The sequence below is a fragment of the Strix uralensis genome, chromosome 1, assembly GCF_047716275.1.
Source record: "Strix uralensis isolate ZFMK-TIS-50842 chromosome 1, bStrUra1, whole genome shotgun sequence".
Classification (NCBI taxonomy): domain Eukaryota; kingdom Metazoa; phylum Chordata; class Aves; order Strigiformes; family Strigidae; genus Strix; species Strix uralensis.
The window spans coordinates 162,851,685-162,868,993 of record NC_133972.1 but is presented as its reverse complement, the minus strand read 5'-3'; the positions used below and the strand labels follow the sequence as shown (position 1 = coordinate 162,868,993).

At 37.3% G+C, this 17,309-nt stretch overlaps 1 protein-coding gene across 1 annotated transcript in view; it reads right to left on the bottom strand.

The window, feature by feature from the left end:
- Positions 1–17,309, bottom strand: part of NSMCE2 (NSE2 SUMO ligase component of SMC5/6 complex) — a 131,817-nt gene that overhangs the window by 60,089 nt on the left and 54,419 nt on the right. The window contains exon 5 of the mRNA XM_074887843.1: positions 8,933–9,086. Within this exon, the coding sequence (XP_074743944.1) occupies positions 8,933–9,086 (154 nt within the window). The remainder of the gene's footprint in view (positions 1–8,932; positions 9,087–17,309) is intronic.

Sequence of the window (17,309 nt, the reverse complement as noted above, 5' to 3'; positions counted from 1 at the left end):
CCAGGGAAATTCCACTGATTTCAGAAGCTACACTGACGCTTATCAAAGCAAGATCTAGTTCAACCTGCAGCTTTTCTGAAGGACACACCAAATAGCTACATGGCAAATAGTTTCAGGAACTATAAAAACACCAAATGTTCTCCTTTCTCTGAACTGGAGTACTCTGAAGTTACCATTCAGTGTGATATGCACTGATGGATTATTATTTAGTCAGCATTATCTCAGATCTACTTCCCCGGTCTTCCTCAAATGCTTTTTGTGCTGGCACTCAATCCAAATGAATTACTTGGAGTAGAGTTCTACTTGAAGTAGTATTTCCTTTGATCCCTGTGCATACTAGTGGCACAAAGTCCCACATACAAATGATTAAAATGAGCATATAGGAATGGTAAAAAACCCCTACTGTCCCTCCAGAAGTAAGATAAATACTCAAGTAACAGAAAAAATGAGTTAATAAAGTAAAAAGCTCCCTAAGTTTAAAGCTCCACTGAGCTTTATTTTCCTTTTTTCTCCTCAATATCCTAACTTCAAAATGAGAACATCTCAACTGAAAAATCATAACACTGAGGTGCTCTCCCTTTCCTCTTTCTTTGTTTTCTTCTCCTTCGACTGTTCTTCACCTGTTTTCCTGTGATCACACTTGAAGTTTACACTGTAAGCTCATGGCACAAGAATGGAATTTCTTCATCCCCTTATCTTTCAAATATGTCTGAATAGCATGCAAAAGACATAATGGTAAGTAAAATTGTACTGAGCTGGCTTTTTATAGCTCAGATTTTTACAAGAAAAATAGTGTGTCTTATTACACCATGAAAGAAGTGAATGAAAACTTTTAGTGAAATCACTCATGTTTTATTACCAGAAAGCAAATTTTCCATGGGGTATAATCCATCTATTGAAGTTTTCAGAATTTCAGATACAGGCAAGATTTAACATCTATCTCTATGCTTCTTACTCACCCGAAACTTATAAAACATTTCTGATGATTTCAAATCTGGTCACAAAACATGAGATTTTATAAGTTTCCATGTTGCACAAATAGATTACCATACAGTCAGGAAAGACCAGGAACTGACTAGATTGAACTAAACACCACTGAGGAAGAACACCTATTTAAACTAGTGCGTAGTGCTGGCACAAGAACAAATGAGCAAAAACTTGGTCACAGACTTGATTTTCCTGAAAATTTCTCACCATCTGGGCAAGGTTCTAAGGTTTTTCATCACTATTCCAGTAGAAGTAAAGGGGAAAAAATAATATATTTTAAGATGGCATTTGATCAGATAATGTGATTGAATGCAACATCAAGGGAATGGAATCAGCATCCAGAAGCTCCCCTCCTGACCTGTATGTTCTTACAAACAGTAAAAATGCCATGCTGGTAGCCATCAATGTGCTCACTTCAGAGGGAATTATCCCATGACAGTAGGTAATAAATTACCCAAAGTATTATCCCTAAGTGTATAATAATAATAAAAAATTATTTCTATGCAACACTCCATTTCCTTCTAGATTTTATATACTCAGCACTGATCTGAAAGCCAGCCTGATATAAAATCAAGAATTGTATCTTGCAAAGACTTCTGTAATGGAATAAAATGTAGATCTTTTAAAAATATATGTATAGATCAGATGAGAGACACAGAAAGAGATAAAAAGAGTCTACCCTTAAGTATTCACTGATTGGAAGGGTAGATATTTATAACAGAAGAGACCTACATCTGATGCTCTTTCTGATTTAGATATCTCCCTCAGCTGAGTGCCTTCACCATAAGGCTAAAGGGTCAGTGTCTCTCAGTATTTCCTTCTGCCATTGTTTCCCTTTTTATATATAGCTAAATACACACTGGACAGAGAGAGAGGGAGACTGATTCCAGAGCTATAGGTCAATCAGTCAAGTTCTGATTTGAAATCTCTGAGACTGAAACCCAGGTCTCCTATACTCCACGTTACTCACAGTGGAGAAGGGCTGTTCGAGAAGATGGATTAACTATGAATTCCACATCAGAGCTCTAAATACCAAAGCAAGAAACTTCTTATTTTGATCAATCACATTAGAAAGGCAATCATTCCATCAAAGAAACCCTCATCAGATCCACTGACAACTGATGTTCTTCATTAATCCACTAACAGAACTATTGTTAATGCACGCTTCTACCTGTTATCCTATCAACATAGCTAATTTTTGACCCAGAAAAGTTGTCCCAGATTGCAAAAGAAAAGTTCTGGCAGTTTCATTCATTCTAGAGTTGGTCCTTCTTCATGAACTAGCAAGGACACTAGCTGTGATGGTAATTTTGCAATTTGGATATTAATCTTAGGTACTGTACATCTCCCACTGCTATAGTATTTGAGCATCCCATTTATCTAGTTTGTTTCTCTAGCTTGATTCTCTTTCCAATAACTCTAGGAAATAGAGGGTTTCTATGTCAGCCATAATCCTCATCACTTTAACTCACTCCATCCTTCAAAACTACAAGTGGGCCAGTTCACTCCTGAGCTAGACAACTAGTTTCTTCCAGAAAATATCCAGACAGGACAGTCCCAAAAGGACAAAACCATGCCAAGTTTCTCTCTCAAGGTAGTCCTTTAACCCTACCCAAAAGTCAGAACTCATTCACACAAATGACTCTAAATATATTCATGTCACTCCCAGCAGCTGCAGTTTGGTCCCTCAGCATCATGTCATGAAAACACTACTCTGGCAGACTAAAACACAGTTATTTTATTATTTCCAGTTCTTTGAACTGAAAAAAAATCACAAAAAAAAAAAAAAAAAAAGAAGATGCTTTATTGCCACAAGAGAAGCAGGGCAATTAAGTGTTTTGCAGTGAAGAGTGGACATGGCTACTCTACTCCACAGGGTACTAGCCTGGAGCAGTGTGGATATGAGCCAGTCCATGTTCACTAGTCTCTGCTTGCACAGTCCACAAACACAATATATATATAGCTGAATTTAGGTACAAGGCTCAGGCCCACCGAGCTTTTAGGCATCTAACTCCCAGTGATCTGTTCTGAACCTAGATGACTTGATCTAATACAAGAAGACTGTAAGAAAGCAAAGAACTAAACCAAGGTCTCCTAAACTTTAAGTGACCTTCCTGAGTGCTAGATCATCTTTCATTTCTTTACTAGTCAAAGGGCTGTCTATAAGGAATTTTACATAAATGAAAAGTGCATATCCCACACACACGACTGAACTGTCATAACACCAATCCCACTTTCAGCTAGAATTTTTAACTTTTGTGCTGAAGTTGTTTTCCCATAATTAGTCAGCAAAGGGATTTTAAATTATTATTTTATATCAAAAATACAAAGAAAAATACGCTAACATCATTTTTCAGCCGATCCTCTGCCAACACAGCTAAGTATGAAGATGAAAATAGACTAAGAAGTTAGGTACAACTGAGAAGAAGCCCAGACCTGCAAATCAGTGATATGACTTTGCAGAAGTAACTATTTACTCAAGTTTCACCTCTGTTATATGGTGAGGAGTAAAATCTTGCCTACCTCAGTGTGATGTTGTGAGGATTAATTGGATGAAACTTGTCAAGCGTTATACTACACGCTGTCTTGTTGCAGCTTGTTTTCTTCTCCTAATAAAAGCAAATCAAAGACTTTAGTCTTTCCTGGAATCTCCAGATAGACTGTTTTATGAATTTAAAGATAATTCCTTTCACAGTGTCAATTTTTCTACCTCAAACTGCATCTAAAATAACATTTTTTTTACATCATTATTTCTCAGCATATGCATGGCTTAAAATATATGTATCAACAGGGCATAATGGTGTCTATTTGAACTTTAAATATTAAATCTTAAATCTGCTCCTTTCAAAATATTTGCTTATTGATAACGACTATAAATCCATCCTAGCAAAATGTTAATCATGATACATGCTTCTTCCTTTCAAAACCTGTAAAACTTTTTTTCTTCAGTGGAGAGGGCAAGGAAGAGTTTTACAAGTGCAGTGTTACGACTTTCCAAACTACATTACAATGACTGGTTTCCTATGACAAAAAGTTGCCTAAACTACTATTGTGTCTCAAAATTATTTGTTCCCTATCAAAAAAATATTATCTTTCCTACATTTGCCAAACTCCTTAAATTGTTTGGCATAACCAGCAATATTGTCATTCACTCAAATCTTAACACTTTCTACAAAATGACTACTGAAGCATGCATCTGTTGGGTGTTCGTACAGACCATAGTTATCAAGGATTCCAAAGTGCATGTTATCAGCTGCTATAAAAGGGCTATGAAATCTGTCATCCTTTGTGCACCAAATGTGAAACTAAATAAGCTTCAGCAAATACAGCAGTGGCAGCTAGGGTCACAGAAGCAGAGATTATACCTTCTGATTAGCTCTTTTGACAGAGTATCAGAAATTTAAACTGATACATAGAGATTAAAGACAGATCTTACTTTCATTTTGTGAAGGCAAAATTCTCATACTTTGTGCCAGAAGATGCCTTTGATATACATATACTGGCATGAAATAAAAAGACTTGGTAATACAACTTTAAACAGAAAGTGGGATTTTAAATTTACAGAAGAGAGAAAATGCAAAGTTACAATTCCTGCAGTAATCATGACTTAGTTTCTATAGGCTCAGTCCTGCAAGGTTCTGTACTGTGGTTACACTTCAATAAGGAAGTGAAACATGTCAGCAATCTCACTCATTTCAAAGGATCTACTCACGCATTTTAATTTAAGCAACTTGCTTAAGTATTTCACTTAATCAAAAGGAAATCACTAAGCAGATCCAGGACCCTTATGTGTAAAGAAAGCATCAGTCATGTAGGGTTAAGGTCACAAAAAATCTTCCTTACAAACCACACATACAATCATTTAGAACTTTCTGATATTACCAGATTTAGTGAATATCCCTTCAAGTGCTCAATTATTTTGAAAAGATAATGTAGCCACTTTTGGGTACAAGAAATGGTTAAAAAAAAATAATACTCAACACTTCTTTTCTACTGCTTACATTCTAAGCAGGTTTGAGTAGAAAAATGAAAATGTTTTCCATTAAAAATAAGAAGTGGGAATTTAGGAATGTAAGATAGCTCTGAAAACAGACTTCAGAAAAATCACTTGCTGTTCACATAAAACCTGTCTGACAGTGTTTTGACACATATCATCAGAGGTGGAGATTTTGCATCATTTTTGCTCAAATTCCAGCTAAAGTAGCTGCATAATAAAGGCTCACAGATTGAAGGAAAATGCCTGCAAACTGTCTGAAAGATGAGCAGAACAGAAACTGCTCTGAGGCATGATATCATCCTTAGGGCTACAGAGATGCACTTTCCCAATTTCATTTCTGCACCTTAGTTGCTGCTAAAGTTCAAAGCTAAGAAGGTCTCCTTCCCGCAGGACTGCCTAGAGAAGGACAATCTGAGGGTGATACAGGGCCATTCTCCTCCCTGACTATTAGAGCTACCTACCACACTGCATGTCACATCTCAGGTGGCAGGGAAAAACCATGCAGCTCCCTTTCATCACTGTGGCAGAATATCAAGAGAGAAAATGTATTAGCTTTCTTAATTTTCTGTTAAAATAAGGTTATATTTAACTACTTCACACTCTGCACTGTGCCTAAAAACTGTGTTGAGAAAGTTTTTCTCCTTTAAATTCTAGTTAATTGCTAAGTAGCAAGACAATATGAGATTATAACATTTCCTTGTTTAGCTATTCTAGAATACAAATGTCAAACTCTGCATAAAAGTTATGTAATGATTAATGGTAACTCATCGTGGAAGACAAATCATTTTAGCATCTGCCTCATCTGCTCCTTTGAGAAAAAAAAAGGCTGGGACAAAAGAAAACCCCAGGAAAGCCCCTCTGTGAAAACTTGGCTGGAGTTATTTTAACTGATTTAGCAATAAAACCAAATCCCAGGAGAGTTAAAAATTGGACCATACTGTATATGTGTGCTTGAAAGGGCCAAGAGTTATGCACTAAGTTGTGCCCAAACTTGGCAAGACTAATCACTGAAAACAAAATATTAATCAGGTAGCTGATGATCAAGTTGTCAATACAGGTAACACATCAAGTAGTTTTAAAATGTGCCCCAAAATTTGCAGACACATTATAATAGGCTGTATTATTGGACCAGTATTGTAGGACTCATGTTTTTGAAACCACAACTCATACAGGAGAAGCTAAAGAATACACAGATGACTTAAGCACGGCTGCTGAATATTTAACAGTGACCTTAATGTTCTCCTTACAAAAGAAAAAAGAAATCACATGTACACAAAGTGTGCTATAGGGTAAATCACCAGCTTATCAAAAGTAGTAATGTCTTTTACATATTTTAAGACTCTTCAGCTCAGCTGGTATTGCAACCCAGAAATTCCTGCCTCTGAACCCACTTTCTTTACAATAACACCACTTTCTACATGGCATATGTGATATTGTAGATAATATTGACAGTGCTCAATTACACATCTCAGCATAGTAATTTACTGCCTAGAGCCCAGCAATGGGAAGAGGCTTTTTGTACCAGAGGGAGTACACATGTCAGTTTAGCCTCTCACAAAGATCTTAAAACCAGAGGTCCTGATCCGATAAGAATGTTGGTATCTGTCATTTTTAAGCTTGTGAATAAATTTGTGATACTCAGTTCCTTGGGTCTTTTTAAAAGCTAGGTATGAGTGAGAAAAACACACAAAAGGAGAGAGGGAGGATAAGGGTAATGGCAAGAAGATCATGTAACTACAATAAATCAAGAAACTGGACAGTCTTACTGGTTCCAGGTCACTGTAACATACAGAAGCAAATTTACTAGGTGAATATAAACAAACTGCACTGATCTTCAGTCACCCATTATTAATCCAGAATTTCTGGGAGCCTTCCTGGTAAAGGAGCCTTTTGAAGAGGAAAGTATAGTAGGAAAGTGACTTTATGGTGAATCAACAGATTATTTAGGTGGAAGACACAACACTGGTGCAAGTTTAAGGCAGCAGAATTGTGCTTGCTTTGAAAAATTTAACTTAGAATTTTCCACCTGTTTTCTACCTGCAGACCTGAGGTGGCATTTAGTTATCCATTTCAAAAGAAGGTGGGCTGCACCAGACTTTATTTGAACACACCTTCATTATATTGCATCCAAGACTGTTTGTGAAGGCTAACTAACAATTTTCCATTCAACCTTTTAAATTGCATTAAATGCTGCAATAGGAGCAAATGTGATGGATTTACCTCATCAAAAACTTAATGAATTCTACGAAACCCAAGCTGACCCAAGCTGACATGATCAATAGTCCATGTACTGAACACAGCAGTCCATCCAACATCATCACTTATTTCATTTGGAGCACAGTCTGACCTCTATGCATAACCAAAACAAAAGTCCAAGTGGCTAGTAAGACAAATCTGGATTTCAGGCAGTAGTAGCAGAATGATGCCCTTTTTCATTTTTTGGGGATTTTTTTGTAAATAATAACTCTTATTTTCTTATTTAATTTGGGTTTTTTTCAACAGGTCTGCCAGTCAGAACTCAGTCCCACAGCCTGAGCTAAATGTATTACTAGGGCATACACCCCTTCCTCAGGCAATTACAGGGTAGAAAGTAAATCCAAAGTCAGTTATCAAGATTTTATCTTCTCATTTACAAACACCTGGAAATTAGGAATTACAACATAATGGTGGGGCAGTAATAATTTTATGGTTATGTAGGGAGTGAAAATTATACTGTTTTGTGGTCTACAACTTGGTATGTTCATTCTTAGAGTAGTGCCAAGAGCTCTATTAAACTCAGAGATCGGTGCTAATACTCAAATCCAAAATCTTATAAACCATAAAGATGGGAAACAAATATATTAAGCCCTCAAGCTCTAATCCTAGGGAGTCTTGAGATATCAGATCTAAAATTCACCTTGTCAAGCATGTCCTCACACTTCATATATCTCTATAGGGAAGTAATCTGAAGTCCAGTGAATTCAGCAGTAAAATTCTTTCTGCTAGTTTCAGTGGGTTTTGGATAGGGCTCCAAGAAAACAAAACTCAAGGAGAGCTACAGCATCCAGAGTATCATTTTCCAATGGTATAAATCATTAATCTATGACTCCTGAAGTTCCTGAGATACCAGTTTATGTTGAAATCAAAATGTAGGGTGGGAGGGAATAGGTACAGGGGTCAAGGGACAGAAAGCAGAATAGTATGATTTCAAAACATAATCATGATTGGGGAAGAACAGCACAAATAGTGTTAGAGCCCACGAACTTTCCTGGCAACAGTAATCAGAGTGATATTCTAATGGCTGCTATACGTGCAGGGCAATAAAAGCCTGTAATTCTGTTGTGCTGCATAAATACTAGAACTGTTCTCTCTCCAACGTTTCTGGTAATTCAAGCACAAATTACTTAAAATTTTAACACTTGATAAACCACATGAATTAAGAAGAACAGATTTTAATAAGTTGCAGTGTTACACAGTGCGTGCATAGAAGCTGTAAACCTGAGAACACACACAGTAAGCATTTTCCAACAATATAGTTCTGCGATTAAAGCAAAGGTCTTCTTAGAGTTGCAACACTCTAAGTTGTGAAACAGGAGCAATTTGTTTAAGTGACAAATGAAAACAGCTTACCTAATCCTTATTAGAAGATCATATCGGTTAAGGAAAAAAAATGAAAAAGTCTTCAAATGAAAAAGTCTTCAAATGAAAAAGCCCACCTTACAAAAAAAAGATGTGAAGCAACATTTTCATGATATTTCTATTCAAACACGGCAGAAACTGTGGGAGTCTAAACAACACTACCAAGGTAATTACACTGGCTTTCTTCTACACAGATATCAATTTAAATAAGTTTTTAAATAAGAACACTCACCTCAGAGCCATAACTGGCAGTTCTGTATTTTAGGACAGTTAGTCACATCTTACCATTTAGCATTCAAATAATCTGTATTTTTTTAAAATAAGACTTACATTGTTTTCGCATCTCTTTAAGTTGATCCTTAAAATACATATATTTTTCATTCTCCTGCAAATCTGAGTCACTGTTCTTGCTCTCCAGTGCAGTAAATTTTTCTTTTACCAGTTTTTTTAAATCTGGTATATTTTCTGGTTTTTCTCGTTTTATCTGTAAGGAATAAGTAACAGAATATTATTAATTATGACACATTTTAACGCAAAGCAAAAGACATCAAGCAAAAATTCATGACCATAATCTCAGTTTCTTTTGACTACAGTTAGGCTTCCTGCTCTGAAAACATAACCTTCAGGTAATTATTTATTTCAGCAAAAGTAACAGAAATGTAGAGATTAACTTCTCAGTGTCATTTAACTCAGTTGCTGTATACAGGGTATTTCTCACACTAGCCATAGGGAAAACTGAAACTTGCAGTCAAATTGACTTCTATGACTGGTAAAAGTCAACATGTTAACAACAACCAGCACAACACTGAACGTGAATGAAACCAAAGAATAAGACTCTGTCCAAAAAGTGAGAAGATGACTGAAAACCAGAAATAACCTTTTTAAGAGTTTTCTAAAACCCTCCACTCTTCTCACCATTTTTGAATCAGCTTTACAGAAGTTTATCCACTACATGCATGATTAGCATGATAACACCAGCAAAAGCAGTGCAGATAGTTAACGTAAAAGGAAACCATCTCAATTTATTCCTGCTGTTTGAACAAGAAGCATTATGCTGTACAGGCAGGCAAAAACACAGTTTCTTGAAAAGCACTTGCTTACAGTAATTGCATCTGGAATGGTCTGAAGAATAAATGACTATAAATAAAAGGGAAGTCATCACATAGGCAATATCAAGATATTCCAAGAATGCCAAAAGGACTTTGAGAACCCCCAAAAAACAGTAATCAGAGTTTTCCCTTCTGTTTTGCAAGCCAACTTTATATTCTAGGGAACTATACCTTTGACAGGTCTTCATAAGAACTAGCTTACACGTGGTGGGGACTGTGCTACGCAATGCTGATCAGCAACAGCACAGACTCTGAAAGAAGGTGGACATCTGTCAAATCCTTAATGCTAAGCATTTTCTGAACCAGACAAAGGATATTTCTATCCCAAACACATGGCAAAACATGTCAATCTGAAAAAAGGGAGGTACCCTCCATTTCTGCTGAGCCTTTCCCCTACCACACACATTAAATTCGTCACTAGATCATGGTACTATTCATTGTAAAAGACAGGAAAAGAGCTTACTGAGGGAAAAATGGTCCACTTCATCAAATTGTTTACAGGTTCCAGAGATTACAGGGACCTTAGAAATCCTATGGAACTATATATTTTATTTCAGGAGCCAAAGCAATAATAAATGTTCATGTAAAAATGGACTTTGCAGATATATGAAATGCTACATAGCCATGAAAACTTTCCTTTTAATCAAAGCAAAGCAATCCATAGAAATATTATTTCTTCCAAGAGTAAAGCCAGTTTGGCACATCTGCATTAGACAGATGCGAGTTGTGGCAAGAAGAAAAATAAGAAAAAAACCCACACACTGCCAGGTGATAGCATGCAGTTTTCAAAGGCACCTGGAGATAAAAGATCACCTACCACAACATCCAACTGTGAATGGGAAAGACTCAGGAATACCTTGGTACCTAAGGAGCACAGTGACTATGGAAGGCCAGCAGCATGTCATCACAGATGCTCAGACTGCTGCACAAAGCCAAGCAGTAGCGTACAGTCCTTACCCTATGAAACTTGACCAAAGGAGCAAAGGAAAACAGAACATCCTGTGTCCAGGTCACTGGGGGCAATCGTATGATCAAATGATTTGCCCATGTTAGCATCACACAAACCTGCTGCAAAAGAAGGTCTATCACAACCAAAACCAACATTGTTCAGTACTCATCTGGAGAAGAAACTTGCCCATCACGTGTATGCAAGCACAAGAAAGCAGTTACTGAATCAAAATACATTTAAAATTCAACATGTTATATTGATTTGATTCAGACAACATGTAGTGCAAACATACTCCTTTCTTCAACAACTCCATCAGGCTGTTTTTACAGACATTCTCTCCCTAACATAAAAATAACGTACAAACACAGGAACACACTCACAAGCATAGCCCATCACTAAGACCTGCCTTTATCACGAACAAGAGCACTATGGCCAGACACCATACAGAAGATCCAGCTGTGTATACTAAAAAAACTCCAAAATGCTTCTAAGTTTCCAATAGTCACACAAAGAGTAAAAGAAATGATGTAGACATTCATTACAAACATCCATCTGTAGCAAAGACAATGTCAATAATCTTTTCCTCTCCACAGGGACTCTGTTACACGTTGATATAGTTACATCAGGCTCTTTTCATCTTTTTCTTGACTCGTGGAAGATTTGAGTACAGAAATTCACCAACATAGCATCTTCAATCATACCCTCAGAGTGAGAGGTGAAGAGAAGGGCACAGTCAGTGTTAGTTCAAACAGTGGTTCTCTCAACTCCAACTTCCAGAATTAAAGGACTTTACACATATGAGTAGAAAAAGAGCAGGAACTGTAACTTATACCGTTATGTTAGCAAAAAGAACAGATATTTGAGAAACTGCATTAAATGCACATGAATAAGCTTTGCCCCTGCCACTGTGGAGCTACAAAAATTTGAATGTACACATCTGTACTAAGCTCAAGAGAACAATTATACAAAAACGTCCCTTGGCTATGTAACCATAATCATACAGCTTGCTGCCATATATCTAACAAAATAAGAGGTAGCATGCTATTTGCTAAAGGCAACATGAACAATTCCACCAGTTATCAAGAAAAATAAAAGTATTTCTCAACAGCTATATTGCCAATAGCAATATACTACATTGTGAGGATAGTCCAGCAATGCAGCACATATGACATATCATCAGACAACCATCTAATATAGAAACCTAAAGACTCAGATGAGAGAGATGCTCAAAGAATGCTCTTTCCTGTAGTTTTAACTTCTTTCACGTTTACAATTTAAATTCAGTTTCTGTTCACCTCCAGACTATTGCTTTCATTAAAATGATTAGTAGAGGCACCATTCCTGACCACACTCAGTACTGTACCATCACATGCTATTACTGAAATGCCAGGTAGACCTTCTGGAAGGTCAACATGTCACAGGTGAATAATAAGGCATGTCCACCCACTATAATAACAAGTAAATACGTTTGCTGTGAACCAGCAAATTCTCTTTCATGCTACATATCCTATTCCATGAAGAGGGTTGAGAATGGTCCAACCCAACAACATAACTGTAAACTAATGAAAGAAAATATGACATCAGTCCTAGTTCCTCACGGTGGGACAGAATTGCAACTTCTTATATACAGCATCAGCACAACACCCTTACAGGTACATGACAGTTTTCTTTAGTTCTCAGCACCCACTCCTACTCTACAGATCCATGATGTATGTAGTGATGATGAGATCAGCACAACAATATGTATGAGGATAATACAAACATAGGATATGGCTAAGGGACAGGGCAAATTATCGATATTCAGGGCAACAAGCTGGGGTCATACTTCTTTTTGGTCTCAGCAGCATATCAGATAAATGCTTACTAGCAAACCTGAAGCCATGTTCAATTTGTCAGTAAAAGTTACTTCACATGGGAACCATGCAAGACATGTTAAGCAAACAACTGTTCGTTTAGTGGCACTGTCAGCCAAAACCAGCATGCTAAGTAACACCTTGCAGTCATTAGTCAATCCATTGAGAGTTACATTGATTTTGAAATGGGGTGGAGGCATACACACCCTACAAAGCATCCTGGAAATGACATACAACTATGAACTGGGAGTGTTCTGGACATATGGTGAAAAGAAGTATCAGTCACAACAGCTTGTTTACAGCAATAGAAAAAGCAAAAGCATCTGCTGTGACAGTCCCATAGCAGCGAAGAACCACATGGGTGTTTACATGGGAGCTCAGCAGTAAGAGGGAGAACAGACATGTTATACATGATAATTAATGGTACTCCATACATGATCTACCAGCAGTGCTGATAAGAAAACACATTTAGAAACACTAGAAAAATAATTGTTTAGAAAAACGTAGCTGTGGTTTACCTATCAAAAGATACATTTGCTCATGGCAACATACCGCACCACCTGGTCACAGCTGATATGTGCAAAGAGGTTACTGCACTTGATGGGCAATGCTTATGAAATAAGCCAGTACATGGCAGGTCTTTGACCTCTGCCAGTATCTGTCTGTAAGGATGAGCCTTCCTTTTGTAGGTTCTTTCACTGGTAGTGTGTCTATTACATGCATAAACTTTTAGACTATGCCTCCAAAAATCACACTTTTTGAAAGGTCAACTTGCACAGTCCAAGATAACAGTAAACTCAGGGTATCCTAAGGGGCAGTCTGGGGAATTTTTATTTCATCAATTACCATAACCACCAAACAGGAAATAAATTATTCTGTTCCAGATCAATTCCAGAACCAATGAGGTCAAAGGTACCATAGACTAAAATTGGACCAGCTTGCAGTATTAGTCTACATACAGTAAAGAATCAGTGTCTAAAAAGTCACTAATTAGAATAACTGCATGCAGTATTGCAGCATTTAGTACTCTGTCCTTCCCAGTATTATGTCCCAAAACACTTTACAAACGTTAAAGAATTTAGCCTCAAAGGCCTGTTGTGACATATGTACCATCAACTGTATTTTACAAATGGGGAGACTGTGGCATGAAGAGATTAATAAATTGGCCTAAGGTTGCACAGGGAGACTGTGGCAGAAACAAGAATAATCAATCCCAGTTCTGTGCTTTGAGCACAAAGCCATCCTTTTACCTTCTCCTTTAGCTGAGGGAAAGTTCAAATTAACATGTGTATTTAGTTCACTCTTTACAAAGAGGCCTAAAACAGTTTGTGGCTGCTTGGCAAACTTTGTGATAAAAGAGCAGGATTCTGTATACCACAAAAATGCTCCACTGGACTTTGCATTGCAGTGGTTCAGCATGTGACACTCCACAGTTATTTTTTAGCCTTTTCTTTCTTCTCTCTCTAGCACAGAAGTCCTTTAGCTGCATATTTTGAATCCTGTCGCTGTTTCTAGATACTCTTTCTCAGGGCTCTTGTTTATGTCTCTTGGTTTTGGGGCATTTGCCAGTGCCATCCATTCTATTTCTCAGAAATTTCTTGCTGTACCTGAACCATGTTGAGGTTTCCTCAAACCAGTGACGCAAACTGCAGAACTATCTTTCCAAAGAATTTGGAACTCTCACCTTAATCTTTCAAACCACACAATATTTGTTCCCTGTAATTTAATCCCTACAAAATACGGACTTTTAAAGCTTAATTTATGGATATTATCGGCATTTGGTATTTGTGAGGTAAAGAAACATTCCAGCTTGCTAATGACCTTTTTAATGACCAAGTCAGCTGACATGGCAGAATTTCTTCATTTTTCAGATTCTTTGTCGTTTCATTTATGAAAGGGAGGGTGATTAGTCACTCAGTGCTAAGAAGCTTGGGGGTATGCAGTTACCTAGATATTTATATCCTTTTGGGACAACCCAAAAAAGGATGCACTGATGTGTCCAGCTAACTCTAAACTCATAGTAATTTAGACTGTGTTTACACTACAGCCATGTGCCTGTGCATATGCTTATGGAACACTGATAGCAGCCTGCATCTTTTGAAGAAAAACAGTATCTTATAGCTCCTGTTGGGACACAATTTCTTATCTCTGTGAATTTGATATTGTAAAGGAACTCAGTCAAGATTTTTCACAGACAACTCCAGGTACTGACTTGGAGGGACTAGCCTAAGGCATCCTAAGACCCAGTTTTCAGAACATAGGTATCTCACACTTTCTGAATTGACATCACTTTAAAATGTCTGACACAGACATGGACATATCTAAAACTACTTATTTCAGAGAACAAATGCCAAGAATTGGTTGGCTATAGCAATAAGTACAGATGCTGTCAAAAGAGCCTCTCAGCATCTTCATCAGATAAAAATAACTATTCTTCCTTTATTTACAACTGCTATGAAACAAAATCAACCAAAAATGCACGTCATATTTCTTTCTTCTTTAACAATTTCTACATCCTATTATTTCATCCTTACCTCACTAAATAATTTATTATTACAAATATGCAGCCTTTCAACACGCACATTTATTTTACCTCAGGGTAAGTCAAAGTTTTCTGTGATTATTTATTATAACCAATTTTTTTTTCACTGAGAGGGAAAATAACATGGGAGCTAAGTAAATTTGTGGGTTGAGTCACCCATACACTTTGTGAATCATGTGAGAACCAACTCTAAGTGAGTCACCACTGTAACTGAATCAGGCTGCAAAATTTCAGCTCAACCTAAACAGTCATTTATTATTCTTCAATGGCTGGATTCAAACCCTTAGCAAATATCAGATCATTTGTTGATGCACAAATAAAACACAGCTCTTGGAAACAGCTGCAAGGGCAGTCAAAAAGGATATCATCATTCAGCAGCAGGAGCTGCGCTAGTTTGAACACAGCTCTGCTGCAGTCAGAATTGCCTAAGGGCCCACATCTGATTCAGGAGATTCAACACCTCTATACATCATGGCTGCAGGGCTGGGACTCTGGTTGAGCAACACCTTCACAGACAATTGTGAAATGCCAAGAGAGGCATATTTATAAGGGCTGACCCATACTTATGACACATTCTGCCTATTAAACTGGGCCAACACAACAGAAAATGACTGTCAGCACATTTCAAATATTCCAAAACTCTGCCAGAGTAACAGTCTGAAGGTGAAGCAGGGTTGCCATGGTTCAAAAGCAGCATGTCAATATGGTGGTTGTAGCTAAGGTGTTCCCCATAATGAAATTGCTAGTACCTTCCACAGTGTCTTTTCCCTGCTTTGAATGCAGCTGGAGATGTTTAACCTTTATAAAGAAAGTAAGCACAGCGGAGCACGCACTGCTTCCATGTACACTGGGGTATATTCAAACGAGCTCTTCACAAGTCATGGCATATTAGAGTCATTTGGGTAAGGCTAGAAATGGACTTTGGCCCACCCTGTTTGTTTTCTTTCTCCTGTTTAGAAAGGAACTATATATACAGAGTGGGATTAAAGTAAATGAGCACCAGGTGAAGAAACAAAATCCCCTGGGCCCAAATGCAAAGTTTACAGCCTGAACAGCATTTCTTGGGGTTCCCATCTGTTAGAAGTTTCACCTCAAGCAAAATGCTTTACTCTGCACATGTTTTAAGAGAAAAAAATGCTCTTTGTATTTTCCCCAGTTACCCACTATGGTAGAGACCAGACCATGAACATCTTTTTGTCTTTCACCAAGACCCCTTGTGCACTGCTTTGCAAAGTGCAAAGGGGCAAAAAGAAGCAATTAAAGGGGATCTTACTGAAATACCACTATTGAAACTACTTGCTACCAATAATGTAACACTGGCTCATAAAGACAGCAATAATTTTGAGCATTAGCAGTGAGGTTTTCCCAAGGTACCAAAGTGAAGAAAGTTAATGGATATTTAGCACCTTAATCCCTTCAGCATTTCTGAAATCCCAACTGCTTGTGGTTTGCTGTGAGGGTTGGACTGAATTTTCTTAATGATTTCAACCAAACAGAAGTCTGTCTTCATCTTATTTCTCTGTAGTTTTTCAATATATGAAGTATGTGCAGAAGCACAAATTAAGGCCTGTAACAGCAAAAATAACTATTCTTATAAAAATGTTGCTTTGTTTTAACAGCATGTTAGAAACTGAGGCAGATGGTGCATCTGTTTTAGCAAGGTTGATTCAGCAAATGCATCAGGCTGTTGAACCAGTTTACCAAGCTGCTGATTAATTCCGTATTTAGAAAATACATTAACATGGATATTAGAGCTTTTTTTTTGCCTTTAATATCCCACTCAAATTGATGGGAATTTAGACATTGATTTCAGTGGGAGCAGAAGGCGGCCCTAAGGTGATTTCAGATTAACAACCTGTTTACTCTTGTATGGCTCTGCTTGGTTGACTGAGATCACTAAAACCCATGTTTTCCATAGTGTGGAAATAAAGGGCTAAATCCTAAACCAAGTACAATTCAGTGTTATTTTCAACAGCTCCTACAAAACACTGTTGATTTATGCCAGCTGTGAAGCTGATCCCTGTTTAAATACAAAGTGTGACTTATCCTTTGGTGACCTGCATACAGCATGTATTGTTAAAATCAGATGATTTTCCAGAGGGATATTTTCCAAATTCCTTGGGTATACCTCCAGTAAAATTCAAGCAGACTTTTTTGATTTTTACTCCTCTCATTTTTTTTACATTCATCTGATGAAATTATTGTCCTCAAAAAGTTCTTCAGCACTGACAGCATTTCTTCTTCATACTCTCCA